Source organism: Myotis lucifugus, unplaced genomic scaffold (genome assembly GCF_000147115.1).
Source record: "Myotis lucifugus unplaced genomic scaffold, Myoluc2.0 scaffold_351, whole genome shotgun sequence".
NCBI classification, from domain to species: domain Eukaryota; kingdom Metazoa; phylum Chordata; class Mammalia; order Chiroptera; family Vespertilionidae; genus Myotis; species Myotis lucifugus.
This window is the reverse complement of record NW_005871399.1, coordinates 441315-457788: the sequence shown is the minus strand read 5'-3', so window position 1 is coordinate 457788 and position 16474 is coordinate 441315. Positions and strand designations below refer to the sequence as shown.

Below are 16474 nucleotides of genomic sequence, written 5' to 3'. Positions count from 1 at the left end.
AAGCATCCAACCTGCTAGTGATGCCTATCCACTAAAAAATTTACAAATTCTAAGGAACAAAAGGTAACTAACTACTCTAATAACAGAATATAGATGGCAGTTGTAATTTTTTTTGCTTAGAACCTCTTTGGAAAAAGAAAAAACTCTTCATGACAATTCCTTTATGTAGAGTGGTAGCCCTAAAAAAATGTGTTTTATTTTACCCTTCAATTGATATCATCGTTGATGAATGAAAACCTACTGGTGAATTACTGAAGCGAGAACTGTTGGTACCAAAATAGATTGTAAACACTGCTGTACTTCACATGATGCCTGAGGCACTCCAAAAACTTTCACCTAGGAAGTGATTCAATTATTTGAATTAATTTCTGTTTTTCACATGTGAATTACAAAAATGGTTAAAACTTTACCCCTTTTATGTGGTCTTATTTTGAAGAGTCAACTAACTAAAGTCAACTAAATACTGTCGTTTTTAGGTGGGGTAAGATTTTGTTCAAATTGTTTTAATGTGGTTAAAAATACTTAATTGTGAGTCTGATTTGTAAGCAGGAAATACGTATTTTTAAGAAGAGTAATTTATAGCTAAAATGATAGCTTCAGAGCAGTTCAACAATAGGTTTTCTAGAGGCTAGTCTCTAGTTAAAGTAGGTTATTTCCGACACCACAATGTGGAATAATTCATTTATTGTTCACGCCTGCTACTATAATAAAGGTAATTTTACTGATCCTTTTTTCCTTTTAAACACAACTGCTTTTGTTCCACATTCATTAACACATCTGAAAAGTTAGCAATAACTCACGGCTCGGCGAATGCGGGGCCTTTCTGACACTCCCTTGCAGATTGAAGTAGTCAGGCATAGATACATTGAACCTTTACAAATAAAACAAGGGGCCAGATTGTTCAGTTTGTATAGAATAGACTCTGCCAGCAATTTCAATACAGCATCTAGATGTACATGTTGATTGTAAAGATTCTTGTATATGAAAACAAAAGTGAACAAAATCAGGGTGTTTTTATTTTTTTAAATATTGACTTAACAAGTGTGAAATCTTAGAGAAGAATATAACCAACCATAGGTAAAAGTCCAAGGCTGGAGCTCTCGAAAGTGGTCTTTGGGCCAACTGGGGTTTTTAAAAAAATTTTTAAATATCTATTTCATTCAGACTTTAGTGAGGGCCTTGCGTTCTTGTTAGAATGATACTATAAGCTCACAACAGAATGGCAATGCTTATTACAGGCTTTTTGCTTCTTGGCATGTAAAAAAAAATTTTTTTTATTTTAAATCTGCACCCAAATTATGCTAAGAAATTTAAAGATGATATTTTAAGCAGAGGAAAAAAAAATAAAAAAACTTCCATAGCTAGAAGTCCCCTTGCTACATGTATGTACGCTTTTCAGTAACGCAATAGCAGTGTTGTTTCAGTGCTCTGTCAAAATAATGGCTAAAAGATTATAAGCCAGGCCTTAAAATAAAATCAAGATTCAATAAGTTTTACCAATCAAACATTTCATCAAGTAGGGCGACTGTTTTTGCTTCAGAAATCACAACATTAAATCTAATACTAAGACATGTGCCCTGAAGACACAGCTGTCAGATAAAATATGAACAATTACAAGTATCAATTTAGCAAACATCCCTGATGAGCTTTAAAAGAAATCAGTTTCTATAAACACCAAAAAGTATTTAAAATACCTTCTCATTGCATTTAAGTGATTGCTCTTTATACATTTGATAACTGTAGTAAACACAATATGCACAGCTATCAAAAATCAGCCTATACGGTATAGAAACTTTTAAAACAACAAAATAATAAAATCCCTAGTAATTTGAGATACAGAAATACCCTGAGAGGGACTAGCAACTGAGTATCTGTTTATTGGTATTTTTAAATTTTTACTTAAGAGACTTAAAATTTTAAAAAATAATTTGGCTATATTAACATGTCCATGAAGTACTTAATAAATTTGGGCATACGCCATAAAAGTATCCTTTGGCTAAAACCAACAAAAAATTTTAAAATAAAAATACCAGTAATTTTAGTTTCTATCAAGATATCTGGCCCAAACCATATTTTTCAAAACTAGGTAAAACAGCGCCCATTTGGGGGAAAAAAAGGAGGGGAGGGAGAGACTACAATCAATAGAGAACAAATATGAATCAAATCTCCTTATAATGCAAGGAATTATTTTATGCGTTCGATGTACTTTATCTTTGGGTGTTCTAGGAATATATTCATATAAAAATAACCTAAAGTAAGAAAAAACAATTACCCTGTTACACTATTACTGGATTGAAATCATAGAATCAAACTTATTAGTGAACACATCCTCTGTGGTAGACAATGGGGTTACAAAGAGGCATAGAAGACAAGCTCTGTACCCTCAAAGAGTCCATGATTTTGCTAAGAGAAACAGGACATTCAAATGAAGTAGCAAGTAATATACAATGTAGCCTGATCCAAGTGCCAAACTGATGTTTCAAGTAGTAGTACTTAGGAATTCTAAGACTAGAATGACCACCAAGGACTGGAGAGGTTAGAAAAGGCTTCATATAAGGAGTAGCCAAATTTTGAAGAAAAAATAGGACTTTGACCAAAGGAAAAAGAAATAATTTTTCCATTGTTCCCTTCAATCCAGATTTTGTGTGTAAACAAAGTAAAAAAATTAGAAGTTTAAAAATAATGGGGCAGAGATTAGGCTAAGTTATTTGCATTAACAACAAAATGTCCTACCCATAACAACATGGATGTCTCTCTGTTCTATAAGCTCCACAATAATTCATTAGACTTTGTACATAACTACAATGTTAAGTTTTTAGAATTTAAATGGAAGCATCAAATTTTCTATTAATATTTCCTACCAGCAACTCAACCCCTTCATGAGTTTCATGAATTATAACCTTTATTTGGGAACACCTGAGTCACAGGTGTACAATAAAAACTGAAATGCGTATTATTCCTCTCGAGGTCTCTCAGTAATGTAACAGAGCCTAAGTGGTACTGAGGCAGTTTCACTCAGGGAATATGACCATTAAAAAGAAGGGTGCTGCCAAAACTATACTCAAATACTGCTCTTCTCCAAATCCCCTTCAATCTGTTGGAAGGGAAATTTTTAAGCACACTGTAAATCTCAACACTGCCATTTTATGGTCCTGCCTTTTTCTGAAACTGACTTAGACTTAAACTGTAGTTAAAACCTTAGCCCAGATGGTATCTGATATCATTTTACATGGTGCATGCTATTTTCCCAATACCCACCCCCACCCTCCAGTGCTACCCACCCTCTCCCTCCCATACAAACAATAATTCAAATCAACTTTCACAGATTTAGGTGCTATTTTAAAAACATCAAAATTTTACTTTACCCATTCTCTCCGATGCTCCCTGTATTTTTTTAAGCTGTGAGTGGATGACCATGCTATGTGATCAACAACTGTGAAGGCTAAGCAAAAGTGAACTGAGTTTAGTATTATAATTTCAAAAGAACCTTAAAGTTTGTAATATTTGACATACATAATGGTATGCAGATACCTTATTTTACTGCATATTATCAGGCATTAATCGCAAGCAATTTATAAAAATAACTAATTAGTTGTACAGAATTTTGTACAGAATTAGCTTAAAGCTCAACTTAGGGAAAACAGAGAGGAGAAAACCCAACAGCACAGCACACAAAGCAAACAAAAGCAACCCATTTATAAATGGGGGAAAGCCCTCCCATATTCACCCATGTGACGACCAAAGCTCTCCCCACAGGTACACTCGTTAGGGGCCACATATCACTGTTGGCTTGGGACAGGATAGGCACATTCCCTCTAAAATAAAATCCATACCTCTTCAGTGAAAGGAAAGCCAGAGCTAGAAAGAGAGATATATAACTAAAAACTTAAAGCTTTTTGTTTCCCTGTGTCCTCGAGTCCTCAAATGCAGAGAAATGTTCCACCCTCTTATTACCATTTCTTCAAATATAAGCTACTGATCCACGAATTGGCCATGTAAAGACCCATGGCCAATTTATAGTCTAGGACAGGGCAGGGCAGAAGACCTCCCCTGTACTAGTAAATCATTATGTCTTCATGTGGAACCAAGGTAAAAACAGGTGACTACTGCTGCACAGTGACTATCATACTAAAGAACCAATTTTATTACTTTTGCACCTTTCTCAAATTTTCTCACCAACTCTACTAACTTCTCCCACCTACCTTTATTGTTCCTTTAGAATTCTACCTAAAACTCACCTAGAGGAACTCTTTTGTAATTAACCTAAAAAAGTACCCCATGTTCCCTTCTAAATAAACACACTGTTTAATTTACTTCATATCTATACAATTCAAAGTACATAATTCACTTATATAAGGACTCACTATGTCTTAACTTAAAATCATTATGTTTTGAAAACATTTAATATAATCCGATACACATCAAACTTTTCACGAATATATTACATAAGGAAAGGAAAGAAAGTGTACTCAACCAAAAATGACAGTGGGAAGAACCAGTTATGGCATTCTCATTCTTCCAAATAGCAAGTCACTTCTTTCTAACACAACTTACAATCATACCGAGGAGCAGCAGCTTTTCTTTCCTCCAGAAAAAGGAAAAATAAGGGCACTATACAGTTCAGAAAGGCTATCCCTCTTAATACTTTTATATAGTCCTATAGGTTTATAATTACAAATACTAATAACACTTTCACCACAATCCTATGACAAGCCCAACATTTTAAAAATGCAATGCCCATTGCAGAAGAAATTTGCAGAAAAAGTTCATTCTTGCTGAATATGATCATAGATTCATTAAAATAATTTTTTAAACCTACCAGCCTACTTGTCTATGAAAATCCAAATAACAAAATTATAAGGAATGAGACTAGGAAACAGCCTTGGTAGTAGGAGAAAGAGCTTATAGACTCTAAGAGCTAACAGAATACTAAAGTGGTTATATCCCAAGGCTCTATTCCACCCCTTGCCACAACCTTCTCTTCTCTCATTATACAAAGCATAGAGTCTTGGCCACTGGCAGGAATTAATGCCATCACATTTCTAGGAGGATACATGCTTTAGAATACCTATCTACATATTTCTCCTCTTAGTTTTAAGAAATATATTAGAAATGGGTTAATAGATTCCTAAAAATTAAGTTCTAAAAGTGAATTATATAGAATTTGTCTTATGGATATATGTCATAAAGTCAGTCATTAAAAAGTTGCAGCCTGCTAAATTTATATTTTGATACTTACTTGCAGAGCTGCAATTCTGATTCAGTAAAACTTGTACTCTGGATACCTGGTGTCTTCTATCATCCAGAACTTCCTATACACAAAATTAGAAGTAGCAAAAGCTGTATCTGGCTATGAAGAAATAGCTGAAAAGAACCAAGGAAAAAGCAATGGCTGATTAAAAAGACAAGTTCTGCCCTGGGTGGTGTGGCCCAGTTGGTTGAGCGTTGCCCCATGCCCCAAAAGGTCGCCAGGTCAATTCCTCATCAGGGCACATGCCCAGGTTGTGGGCTCAGTCTCCAGTAGGGATGTGTATGGGAGGCAAACAATCGATGTTTATTTCTCACGTCAATGTTTCTCTCTCTCTCTCTCTCTCTCTCTCTCTCTCTCTCTCTCTCTCTCTTGCTTCGTCTCTAAAAATCAATTGAAACACTTTTTTAAAAGGACAAGTTCTCATTGGTTGATGATGACTACAAAAGCTAAGTAGAGCCTTACCAAATCTAAAAACTAATGATGAAAATAAAAAGGGGAAAAAATGAGAACATCAAAAGACAGAAGTGACAGACAACTCAATGATGAAGGAAGTTAAAGTGAAAAACAGAGAATACCATGAAGGAGACTGAGCCTTACAACTACTGAAACATAGAAGAAATAATGTGTAAAATATACACAAAATAGTTTCCTCAAATTAAGTATTACAAATGAAGTCCCTTACGTTTCCCTACACAGTCCCCTACACCATGTAGGGGAAAATACACGAAATAACATTTGGTCATTCTCGTAAGTCTCTGAATTGTCTTTGTACTTTTTAAACAATTTTTTAAAATTAGACACCTATAATCAGTATCACAGAATTCATCACTTAAAAATAAACACAACTATTCATGGGTAAAATTCTTCACTCCCCACGAGACTTTCAGTCCTTCTAGGATTCGAGTCCTATGTCACTACTTTACTGCAGAGTCAAAAGACAACAGAAACAGCCGAACCAGTTTGGCTCAGTGGATGGAGCATCGGCCTGCGGACTGAAGGGTCCCGGGTTCAATTCCGGTCAAGGGCATGTACCTTGGTTGCGGGCACATCCCCAGTGGGGGGATGCAGGAGTCAGCTGATTGATCTCTCTCATCGATGTTTCTAACTCTCTATCCCTCTCCCTTCTTCTCTGTAAAAAATCAATAAAATATTTAAAAAAAAACCAACAGAAACAAATATGTCCATCATCTTTAAGAAAAGGAAAGGAAGAAGTAACTAAAGCAACTCAGCAATCTGGTGATATTCAAGAAAGTTAAGATTCTATTCCTATTAGCAATTGTGATACCCTAAAACACATCAGATAACAAATATACAGAAGATCATGTCTGGGGAAGAATCCCCTCTAATACTGAGGCAAATTAAGCTATAACACAGTAACTTCTCAATTTACAAATACATGGTTTCTAGAATCTGAGGTGGATCAACTGTTTCCTAGTAAGTATGCCCTACTTTTTCCAGTCCATAACATAGACTCACCACCACTTCACCCCTCTACCCCCCGTTTCTAGTCCAGATGTTATCTTTAATAAGCACCTTTCCCTATAACCAGGCACCTTTTCAATGTCCTACTATGGAGCAGGTTGGTGAAATCCTCCAGAACTGCTGACCACCACACCAAAACACTAATGGAAGGGTGACAACTCAAGCCAAGAAGTAATTTTACCCAAGAAGCCTAGATGGACCTATGAATTCCTACATCTCTCCATCTCACAGTGTGTATTTCTGGCCAGTCATTTCTCCTTAGGGGCGTCAGTATATACAGTTTAAGCAACTTTCCTTTCACATGAATAACCAGTATTTTTCAAGTATGGGATTTGTCCAAAGGATGATTTTAGATGTTATTTGATTTCACCAATATGACGTTTTAAGCACCACTCAATTACTTGGCGATGATTATTATAAGTCAAGAAAAAAGCGTCCACTGGAGCTTAATAATGTGTTTAATACATCTAACAAGTTCTAATTTTTAGCATAGAGTACGTGACAACAGAGTCTAGTTATCTCTTATAACACCATGTTGTTTTCATTGTATTTATTTTTTCTGGGGCACAAACTTTAAAATTAACTTGAATTTTTAGAAAGTGAGTTGACATAAAGAGAAAATATTAAACAGGAAACAGGACAAAAATAGTAAAGGTGGCCCAGCTGACGTGGCTCAGTGGTTGAGGGTTGACCTATGAACCAGGAGGTCACAGTTCAATTCCCAGTCAGGGCATATGCCTGGGTTGTGGGCTTGATGCCCAGTGTGGGGCATACAAGAGGCAGCCGATCAATGGTTTTCTCTCATCACTGTTCTCTTTCTCTCCCTTCCTCTCTGAAATCAATAAAAATATATTTAAATAAATAGTAAAGGTATTATTCTGTGTGACTAACATTTGGGAAAAATTTATCTAGAATAAGGTTTCTCAAACTTTTTTTTTTAAATATATTTTATTGATTTTTTACAGAGAGGAAGGGAGAGAGATAGAGAGTCAGAAACATCGATCAGCCGCCTCCTGCACATCTCCTACTGGGGATGTGCCCGCAACCCAGGTACATGCCCTTGACTGGAATCGAACCTGGGACCTTCCAGTCCGCAGGCCGACGCTCCACTGAGCCAAACCAGTTTCGGCGGTTTCTCAAACTTTTAATGTGTATCAAAATCATAAGAAAGGCTTCTTAAAACAGATTGCTGGCTCCACCCCCAGAATTTCTGTAGGCCTGGGGCAGAATCACGAATTTTGGCTTTTAACAAGTTCCCAGGTGATTCTGGTCTGAGGATCACACATTGAGAATCACTGATCTAGAACAAAGCTTTTTCTTAAAGAGCAAGATGGCAAATTATTTTATGCTTGCAGTATGTCTATTGAGACTCAACTCTGCTGTGGGAAAGCAAAGAACTCACATACATTATGTACACAAATGGGCATGGTTGTATTCCAATAAAACTTTATTTACAAAAGCCGATGGGCCATAATGCCAGCCTTGATCTAAAACATACCCTCAAGTAAAAGAGTATATTGTGTAACCTAATAGTTGGACAGAATACAGAAGCAGTTAAACAACTAGATATACTATAGATAGCATCCAATAAATATCCAACCTATTTTATTGAAAGGCAAAGCTTTGGAAAGTTTAACTTTGGAAGAAGACAGGTCTGCAGAAAACTGAGGTCTCAGGAAGATAAAAAACAAAACAATTTACTATGTTCAGGAGACAAGACAAAAGACTCAGTAAGGGCAGCTGTTTAAATTCTTTTCATGTTAGAATGCATGGATCAGTATCTAGAGTGGTTTGTTTCTTTGCTTGCTTTTGTGTGTGTGTTTTTAATATATTTTTATTGGTTTCAGAGAGGAAGGGAGAGGGAGAGATAGAAACATCAATGAAGAGAGAGAATCATTGATTGGCTGCCTCCTGCATGCCCCCTACTGGGGATTGAGCCCACAACCCCGACATGTGCCCTGGCACAAAATCAAACTGTGATCTCCTGGTTCATAGGTTGACGCTCAACCACTGAGCCACACGGGCTGGGCCAGAATGATTTTTTTAGGAAAAAAATTTACAGACCCTCTTCTCTAGCCCATGTTAAATAGCAAATTATGACATTCAATTGACTGAGCTACGTATTACTTTATGATGGCAGCTCTGACTTTTCAAAGTTGTAAGTTATTCAGTTAAAACAAAACATTGAAGCTGTAGCCAATTTCAGAGTTTTTACAAGCTACATTTCTCTACAGCCTCAGTAAACTTACAAAATTATTAACTCATCTATTTTGGCCTTCCCTTCCAATTTCTACACTAGTGCTGCTACTGCACGAGACTTTAAACCAGTTGGGAAATGTCCGGACCACATAGGGCCCAAGAAATCATTTGGTCTGGCCCTGCCAAGGTATTGAGTTAATTAAATGTTTGACCAAATATAGCTAATTTTTAAGTTGATAATTTTGTATGGCCCACGAATGATGTTATAAATATCCAAATGGGGAGGGGGGGGCGGGGCAGGAAGGGGCCAGGCTATAAGGGGTCAATGGGGGAAAAGGGGGAACATCTGTAATACTTTAAACAATAAACATTAAAAAAATGATTAGCCCTGGCTGGTTTGGCTTAGTGGAGAGAGCATCGGCCTGCGGACTCAAAGGTCCCAGGTTCGATTCTGGTCGGGGGCATGTGGCATGTGCCTTGGTTGCGGGCACGTACGTCCCCAGTGGGAGGTGTGCCGGAGGCAGCTGATCGATGTTTCTCTTTCATCGATGTTTCTAACTCTCTATTCCTCTCCCTTCCTCTCTGTAAAAAATCAATAAAACATATTTTTTAAAAATGATTAAATAAATATATATATGTGTGTGTGTGTGTGTGATATATATATATGTATATATAATCTCCAACCCAGCCAGTGTGGCTCAGTGGTTGAGCTATGAACCAGTCAGGGCCCATGCCTGGGTTGTGGGCTCAATCCCCAGTGTGGCATGTGCAGGAGGCAGCCAATCAATGATTCTCTATCATTGATGTTTCCATCTCTCCCTCTCCCCTCCTCTCTGATATCAATAAAAATATAAATATACATATACATTTATATATATCCAAATGGCAAAAAAAGGTTCCGTACCCCTGCTTTGAACCAAAAAGGAACAGAATGACTTTCCGCGGGTACTGAATCCACAAGGTGCCTGTCAGAAATTTACCGACTCACTAAACCTAACCTTGATCCATGATACCTACTTGCCCTTGATTTCCTGCCACCCGTCTTAAATATGTAGCTCTCACTATCATTTATGCTTATTAGACATTTTACCCAAATGAAACCAAATCAGAGCATGTATTTGCTGCTTATTGAGCTTATGCAGTGACAGACAAAATGATTTTTCTTTGGTTTCAATTTTGTTAACTGAAGTAAAAGAATGTCTCAAAATCATAAGGTTTTCTTGACAAGAAGAGCTAAACAACTGTAAAGAATCCAAGGACAATGCAGGTTTATATGAGGTGATACTATTATTATTTTCTGGGCTGTTCTGTAAATAGAAAAATTATTCAGAGTGCAAAATGCAAAATGAGTTAATAGTGTGTTTGTTTTTTTAAATAAATTCATTATGTGGGTATCAACAAAACTTTCAGTATTTTGATATGCCTGGACCTCAGATTAAGTCAAATATTTGCTAAAACTCTGTTTAACCTTTTTATGTTTAACTACTGTTCAACCTAATGTCTGCTAAAATTTCTCATGCTGTTAAAGAATTTATAAGCTCTAGAGTAAGGAAATACCCCATTATTATTTTTTTAAATGTGTGCTTGTATATTAAAGGCTATGCCTCCTTCACTTAAAATAAACAATTCAAGTGGAATACAAGAATGGCTTACAACTGATCAAGAAATAAATGATTCATTATGTTAATGAAAAAAATTAAAACTAAATGCTCTCGATGTTGATGATAAGTCAAGGAACACAGATTACAGTAAACATGATTTTATGAAGAAAATCCACTGAAGAAAATACTGCTTCAATCCTTGATTAAATAATTTATTTTGCAGAAAGGCATCAATGTCATACTGTCCTATAGGTTCAACTGTTAGGTATCACTACTTTATATTAAGAACAAGTAAATGATTTTCTGAACTGTATTTTCCTGGTTACCTCCTAGGATGAATATCCTTTTAATTTTACATCCATGAACTACAACTACTGTACAATATAATGGATCAACAAAAATATTAAATTCTGCCTGGCCGGCATTGGTCAGTACGTAGTTGAGTGTCGATCTATGAACCAGGAGGTCATGGTTCAATTCCCCGTCAGGGCACATGCCCAGTTTGGGGGGTTTGATGACTGATGTGGAGCACACAGAAGGCAGCCTTGATGTTTCTCTCTCTCTCTCCCTTCCTCACTGAAATCAACAAAAATATATATTAAAAAAATTTTTAATTCTGATTAATGTACTGTATTAACTGAGGAAGTACAGCATCATATGTTTAGGAAGATGACCCTCAAAAATAGCTAAAATTGGCAGGCTGATGTGGTTCAGTGCTTGAGAGTCAGCCTATGAACCAGAAGATCACAGCTCAATTCCCAGTCAGGGCACATGCCCAGGTTTCTGGCTCAATCCCCAGTAGGTGTTGTGCAGGAGGAGGCCGATCAATGATTCTCTCTCATCACTAATGGTTTTACCTTTCTCTCCCTTTCCCTTCATCTCTCTGAAATCAACAAAAACAAAAAAATACAGTATTTATTAGTAAAAATAAATTTTTAAAAATTGGCTAAAATTATCTGAAAGCTTTAACTTGCTCCTTATACTCCCTAACTATAATGGACAACCAATGATGTTACAAAATTCTATTCTATATGCTACATACTATTAGTCCACTGGTTATTTTTCAGGGCAGATTTTCATTCCTCGGCTATTTTAGCCTTTCAGAGATGATCTCTGATCCCATTTAAAGGTTATAGCAGGGGTCCTCAAACTTTTAAACAGGGGGCCAGTTCACTGTCCCTCCGACAGTTGGAGGGCCGGACTATAGTTTAAAAAAAAACTATGAACAAATTCCTATGCACACTGCACATATCTTATTTTGAAGTAAAAAAAACTAAACGGGCAAATACAATATTTGTATTTGCATGTGGCCCGCGGGCCGTAGTTTGAGGACCCCTGGGTTATAGCAATTAAGAGGTATGAAATCCTCAAAACTACCTTCTATAACTTCCCTAGTTAATAAACTAAGAATATTATCTAAATTCACACCCTCGTTTATTTAATTCCTATCCTTGTACCCTGCCAGGCCTGTCTGCAGTCAGAACCAGAGATTTAATCATAACTAAAAACTGTTTTTGTTGGCAAAAGGACTTTAGCTAGGGTCATCCTTGCAATTAACACAACTCAGCACAAATGACCATAGTCTGTGTGAGGACACTGGGTTCCCCCAAGTGTCACATAGACAGGTCTCTAACTGCTGCTTGAATTTCCCTGGGCTGCTTTACTGCTCCCTGTTTTCAAATGGAGTATGATTAGGGAAAAATCAATGATCCCTCTCCCTTCTTTTACTGCTAACAACTAACACAAAGATATTTATAAAATTTAACATATTTTACACTTCATATAAAATGATACTGATATATACCTACTTATGGTTCCTCCCTTCTAAAAAACTTTAAATATGTTTTTCCAACATTTTTTTAGTGGAACATAGGAAATTGCTTGGTTTCCCAATTAACAAATTACAGATTTAACTTGAGGCAAAAAGGTTAAGTGACTTACCCAAGATTACAATTAGAGGTACAGCTGGGGCTAGAAACAAGGTCTCCTGAGTCTCAGCCCAGTGCTCTTTTCCTTAGCCCATGATGCCTTATCAGAAAAATCCAAATACAGTCAGACCCCCAGTTACATGGGTATGAGTTACACTGATTCACATATACAAACTTTATATAGTGTGACCAATGTTTCAACTCACGCGGTACCCTGCTTCCATTTATGCAGTATGCCAGGCATCGGCACGATTTTCAGTGGCACACAGGCGGTTGCCACCACCAGGGCCCTAGGCAAAATTGCAAAGAAGGCAAAGTTTGTCTTTGGCCCTCCCACCTCCCTTATACATTCCTCTCCCACCTCCTAGTCATCCCCCTGCCCAGCCTCCCAGCACCATCATGCTGCCCTCTGGTTGTGCAAAGCCCCCCACTGCCACCACTCACCCTGGACTGTCCTTTCTGAAAGTGCCCAGTGATCAAAAATTACCTCTCCATTTCCCTGCCACTAAAATTCCTATTCCTGAGGATTTCAGTGAAGTTTAGATAATCTAAATGATTTAAATAATTCAAAATAAGGTACATTTAACAGACTTAAATCTCCAAGGAGTTTTAAAAGGAACTAATTAAAAAGATTTTGGGGAGGAGCAAAAGGAGTCTTTTATTGGAGGGGGAGGTGCAAGGTAGTCTCAGGACACTAAAGGTGGAGGGAATTACTGCCACCTTGTGTCCCACTATCCTAGAAGACAGTGGTCTCTAGGATTAAAATTTAAAAACAAAATTTTTTTTGAACAGGGCTGCCTTAAATACCTCCTACCTACCTTTTCCATCTCTCTCCCACCTCTTGGATCCCCAAATCCACCTCTTAGTGCCAAAGACAACCAACAGCAGTCCCTGTAAGCTGTTCCTATGTCCAATACAAGGCTTCCCATTATAGAATTTCAAATTACATGGTCTTATTGAAGAACATATCCATTTTCTCTATCTCTGAATAACTTAAGTTAACTATATGCTAAAAAAGAACAATCCTAATATTTAAAGGCCTTAAGTCATAAAATAAAACATGTAAACTCATTAACTATCTGGTTTTCTGGTAAGAAGGAAAAGAATGTTCTGATTATTATCTTATACACATAAAAGAATTTCTGTACCTAAAAAAACATTCTTTTCTTTGAAAATAGTATGTTTCTTGTTTCTGGCCCAACACAGCAGTGAATATTCAGTCATTTCAACTAAATAATATTGTGGACTCATAAACATGAATTCATTGGTAAATTCTCTTAGTCTGGAGGCAAAAAAAAAATAATAATCCAGTAACACACAAAAAATAAAAATTTATTTGTATACAAAACAGAATGGATTTTAAGAAATCCCTGTTTCTGCTAACTACATACAATACACACATTTTTGGTTTAGCTTTGCAATGCTACATTAGCTGCCTAGTTCGGAAATTTATCAGCTGATAGTATTTTGATCCAACTACCCGCCTAGTAAAATTAGGAAATTCAATCCATGCAGAAGGTACCAAAAATGGTATCCATCTAGGACTAAAAAGATCATGTAAATGACTTCTGTAATTTTAACACAAAGATTATTGTCAGCTAAAATCCTATATTAAGCCCCTTCACAATCCTGTCTTCATAATAAAAAAGGAGCAACGTTAAGACATGCTGCAGATATAAAATGACCATTCTTATCTAAAGGTGAAAAATGATAACAGGTAAGTTCTTCCAGTGGCATTTCAAATTAATGTTAACTTTCAAGGGTTTACTACACAAATAAAATTCATTTCCTTCCCAATCTTCCCCTCCACAAGTATGTTTGCCATCTACACCTATTTGTCTATGTGATCTACAAAGAAAAGTTCCCAATATGGGTTTTAAGTAAAACTGACCTGTGAATACTGAAAAGCCATTCTTTAAATATGCATTGCCAAAAATATTTGAACTCAATAAATTTAAAAAACCTACTCACATATTTTGCTGCAAAGCACTCAAGAAGAGCGACTTAAAATTTTAAGTGTCTTTTCTCTTACATCAAGCAATAAAAATAACAAGAAAAAAAGCATTTCTTCAATGGTTAAGAAACTATTTACCAGGACAAGCAACATATGAAAATAAACAAGTGTTTTATTTCATTTTCAGAAATTAATGAACTACACCTTTCCTCCACAGTAGGATGGATTTGAGCTGAATTTGAAAGAGTACATTACTAATTATCATCAACAAAAAAGCAACAGCATTTCTTCTTCTTATTTGGAAATTCTCTTTATGACAAAAAGATATCCAGCAATTAGTGGTTTTCTATACAAACTCTAACCTGAGTGCCTAAAAGAATCGTTTCCTTCAATTCTACCTCACTGGGCACCACATTTTCAAAATGGTTCTAGTTGGGGCACATGCAAGATTTGTCAAATTAACTGAACAAAGCCTCTATTAAATTGTCTAACAAAATGGAGGGCTTTCGGGGAAAAAACGGGCCATAATATTTTTTTCATAAAATGGGGCTAAAGACACCCACTCAAGAAACCATGGTTTGGGTCAGATATTTTCGTAAGAATGGTTGTTTCTGAGGGGGTTGAGAGTGCATTTCTAGGACTGGGTTTACAGCAAAGGTTTCCTCCGTACTCTGCTTGGGGGGGGGGGGGGCGGGGGCGGTTCTCTCTGGATGCTCTGGAGGACGGCGGCGAGAGATGATCCCAAAACTCTGGGTTAGGGATTAGTGCAGGGGGCGGAGGCTCTAGCGGTCCGCAGGTACCTAATTCGACCACAAAATGGGCCGCCCTACTACGCAAGAGAGACGTGGGCTCTCCAGTCCCAGCCAAGTCAACACTGAAGGCTCAAACTCTCCCCCTTCAGCCTCCAGGCCCCGCCTAAGCCCATTGGCAGCAGTTCCCGCCAATCCGCTCGGACACCGCCCCCCAAGCCCGACTGCCCAGCCCTGATTGGATGGGAGCGGAGCCGGGACCTCGTGTTACCAATCTGGGAGCCCCTTACTCAGCCACACACACAAGCCCAGGTGCGCCCGCGGAGCCCCTTCTCCTCGCCTTTCCCGTCCCCTCCCCCACCCCCAGGGCACTGGCAGAGACTTACCGTCCCGGGAGGTGCCCATCAACTGGTCCAGCATCGCGCGCATCTGGGCCTGCGCCGACATGGCGGCGGCGTAGCGGGCGGGTGGACAGGCGGGGGTGGGGCGCAGACCGGGCCCTTTCGGGAGGGGGGGACAAGGGGAAGGGCTGAGGGAAGGTGAGACGCTCTCTGGTTGCCGCCGCCGCCGCCGCCACCTCGAGGCGTGCGGGAAAGGAGCCGGAGGATTTACAGCGGAGTCCGGGCTGCGCTCCTGACGACCACGCGCACGCGGAAGACAGAGCCCCACGCAAATGACCCTCGTTCCCTCAATCTCTGTCCAAGTCCTGAGACAGAAGCGATAAGGGCTAAGCAAGCTCTCGCCTTCAACACCGCCACCCGCCAGCAGCCGTCAGCCCCCCCTTCAAGCTCTGACGCCGCTCGCCACCGCCGTCGCTGCCACGTGAGCGCGCACGCTGCTCGCGCTCAGTCGTTTTCTGCGGGTCTCCACCAACCGGCGTCCAACTGTATTTGCTCCGCCCGCCCCGCCCAGGAGGGGTTCCGCCCTAACGGCTCTCGTGCGCGTACACGCGAGTTCTCCCGCCCCTTCCTCCCAGATCTCGCGAGACTCCGGTGCTTCCCCAGACCCTCGGGTTGCGTTCGCCTGAGGCGCCAAACCTCACGTTCCCGGCTGCAGGTCGGAACCGGGCAGCGCCGCACCTTCGGCTGGCGAGCCGTTCCCAAATCAAATGTCAGAGGGTTAGCCTGAGTCCAGAGTGAGTGGAGGCCTGGCGGGTCGGCTCGACGGAGGTTAGCAGTCTCAATAGCTCATACGGGCGTCTTCCCGAGGAGTATTTACTGATCGATTAACCCCTTTTCGGGGGCCCGCCCGGAATCGTAGACTCAACCCTTTTCTCACTGCTGCCGACCCCCTGCAACAGGCGCCCTGGA

General features: G+C 38.9%; 1 protein-coding gene across 10 annotated transcripts in view; it reads right to left on the bottom strand.

Moving 5' to 3' along the window:
- LOC102440016 (putative RNA-binding protein Luc7-like 2) overlaps window positions 1-16033 on the bottom strand; it is a 59205-nt gene extending 43172 nt beyond the window's left edge. The window contains exons 1-3 of one of the 10 annotated variants that reach the window (XM_023764823.1): window positions 15551-15991; window positions 12668-12751; window positions 5240-5312 (exon numbers count right to left, since the gene is read on the bottom strand). In XM_023764823.1, the coding sequence (XP_023620591.1) occupies window positions 5240-5312; window positions 12668-12685 (91 nt within the window). In that variant the 5' untranslated portion in view covers window positions 12686-12751; window positions 15551-15991. Of the gene's footprint in view, window positions 1-800; window positions 872-3365; window positions 3443-4474; window positions 4581-5239; window positions 5313-12667; window positions 12752-15550 lie in introns of those variants that run through there. The other 9 variants (XM_006101339.2, XM_014466668.2, XM_006101338.3 and 6 more) reach the window with 9 other exon arrangements.
- Between the last annotated feature and the right edge of the window lie 441 nt (window positions 16034-16474).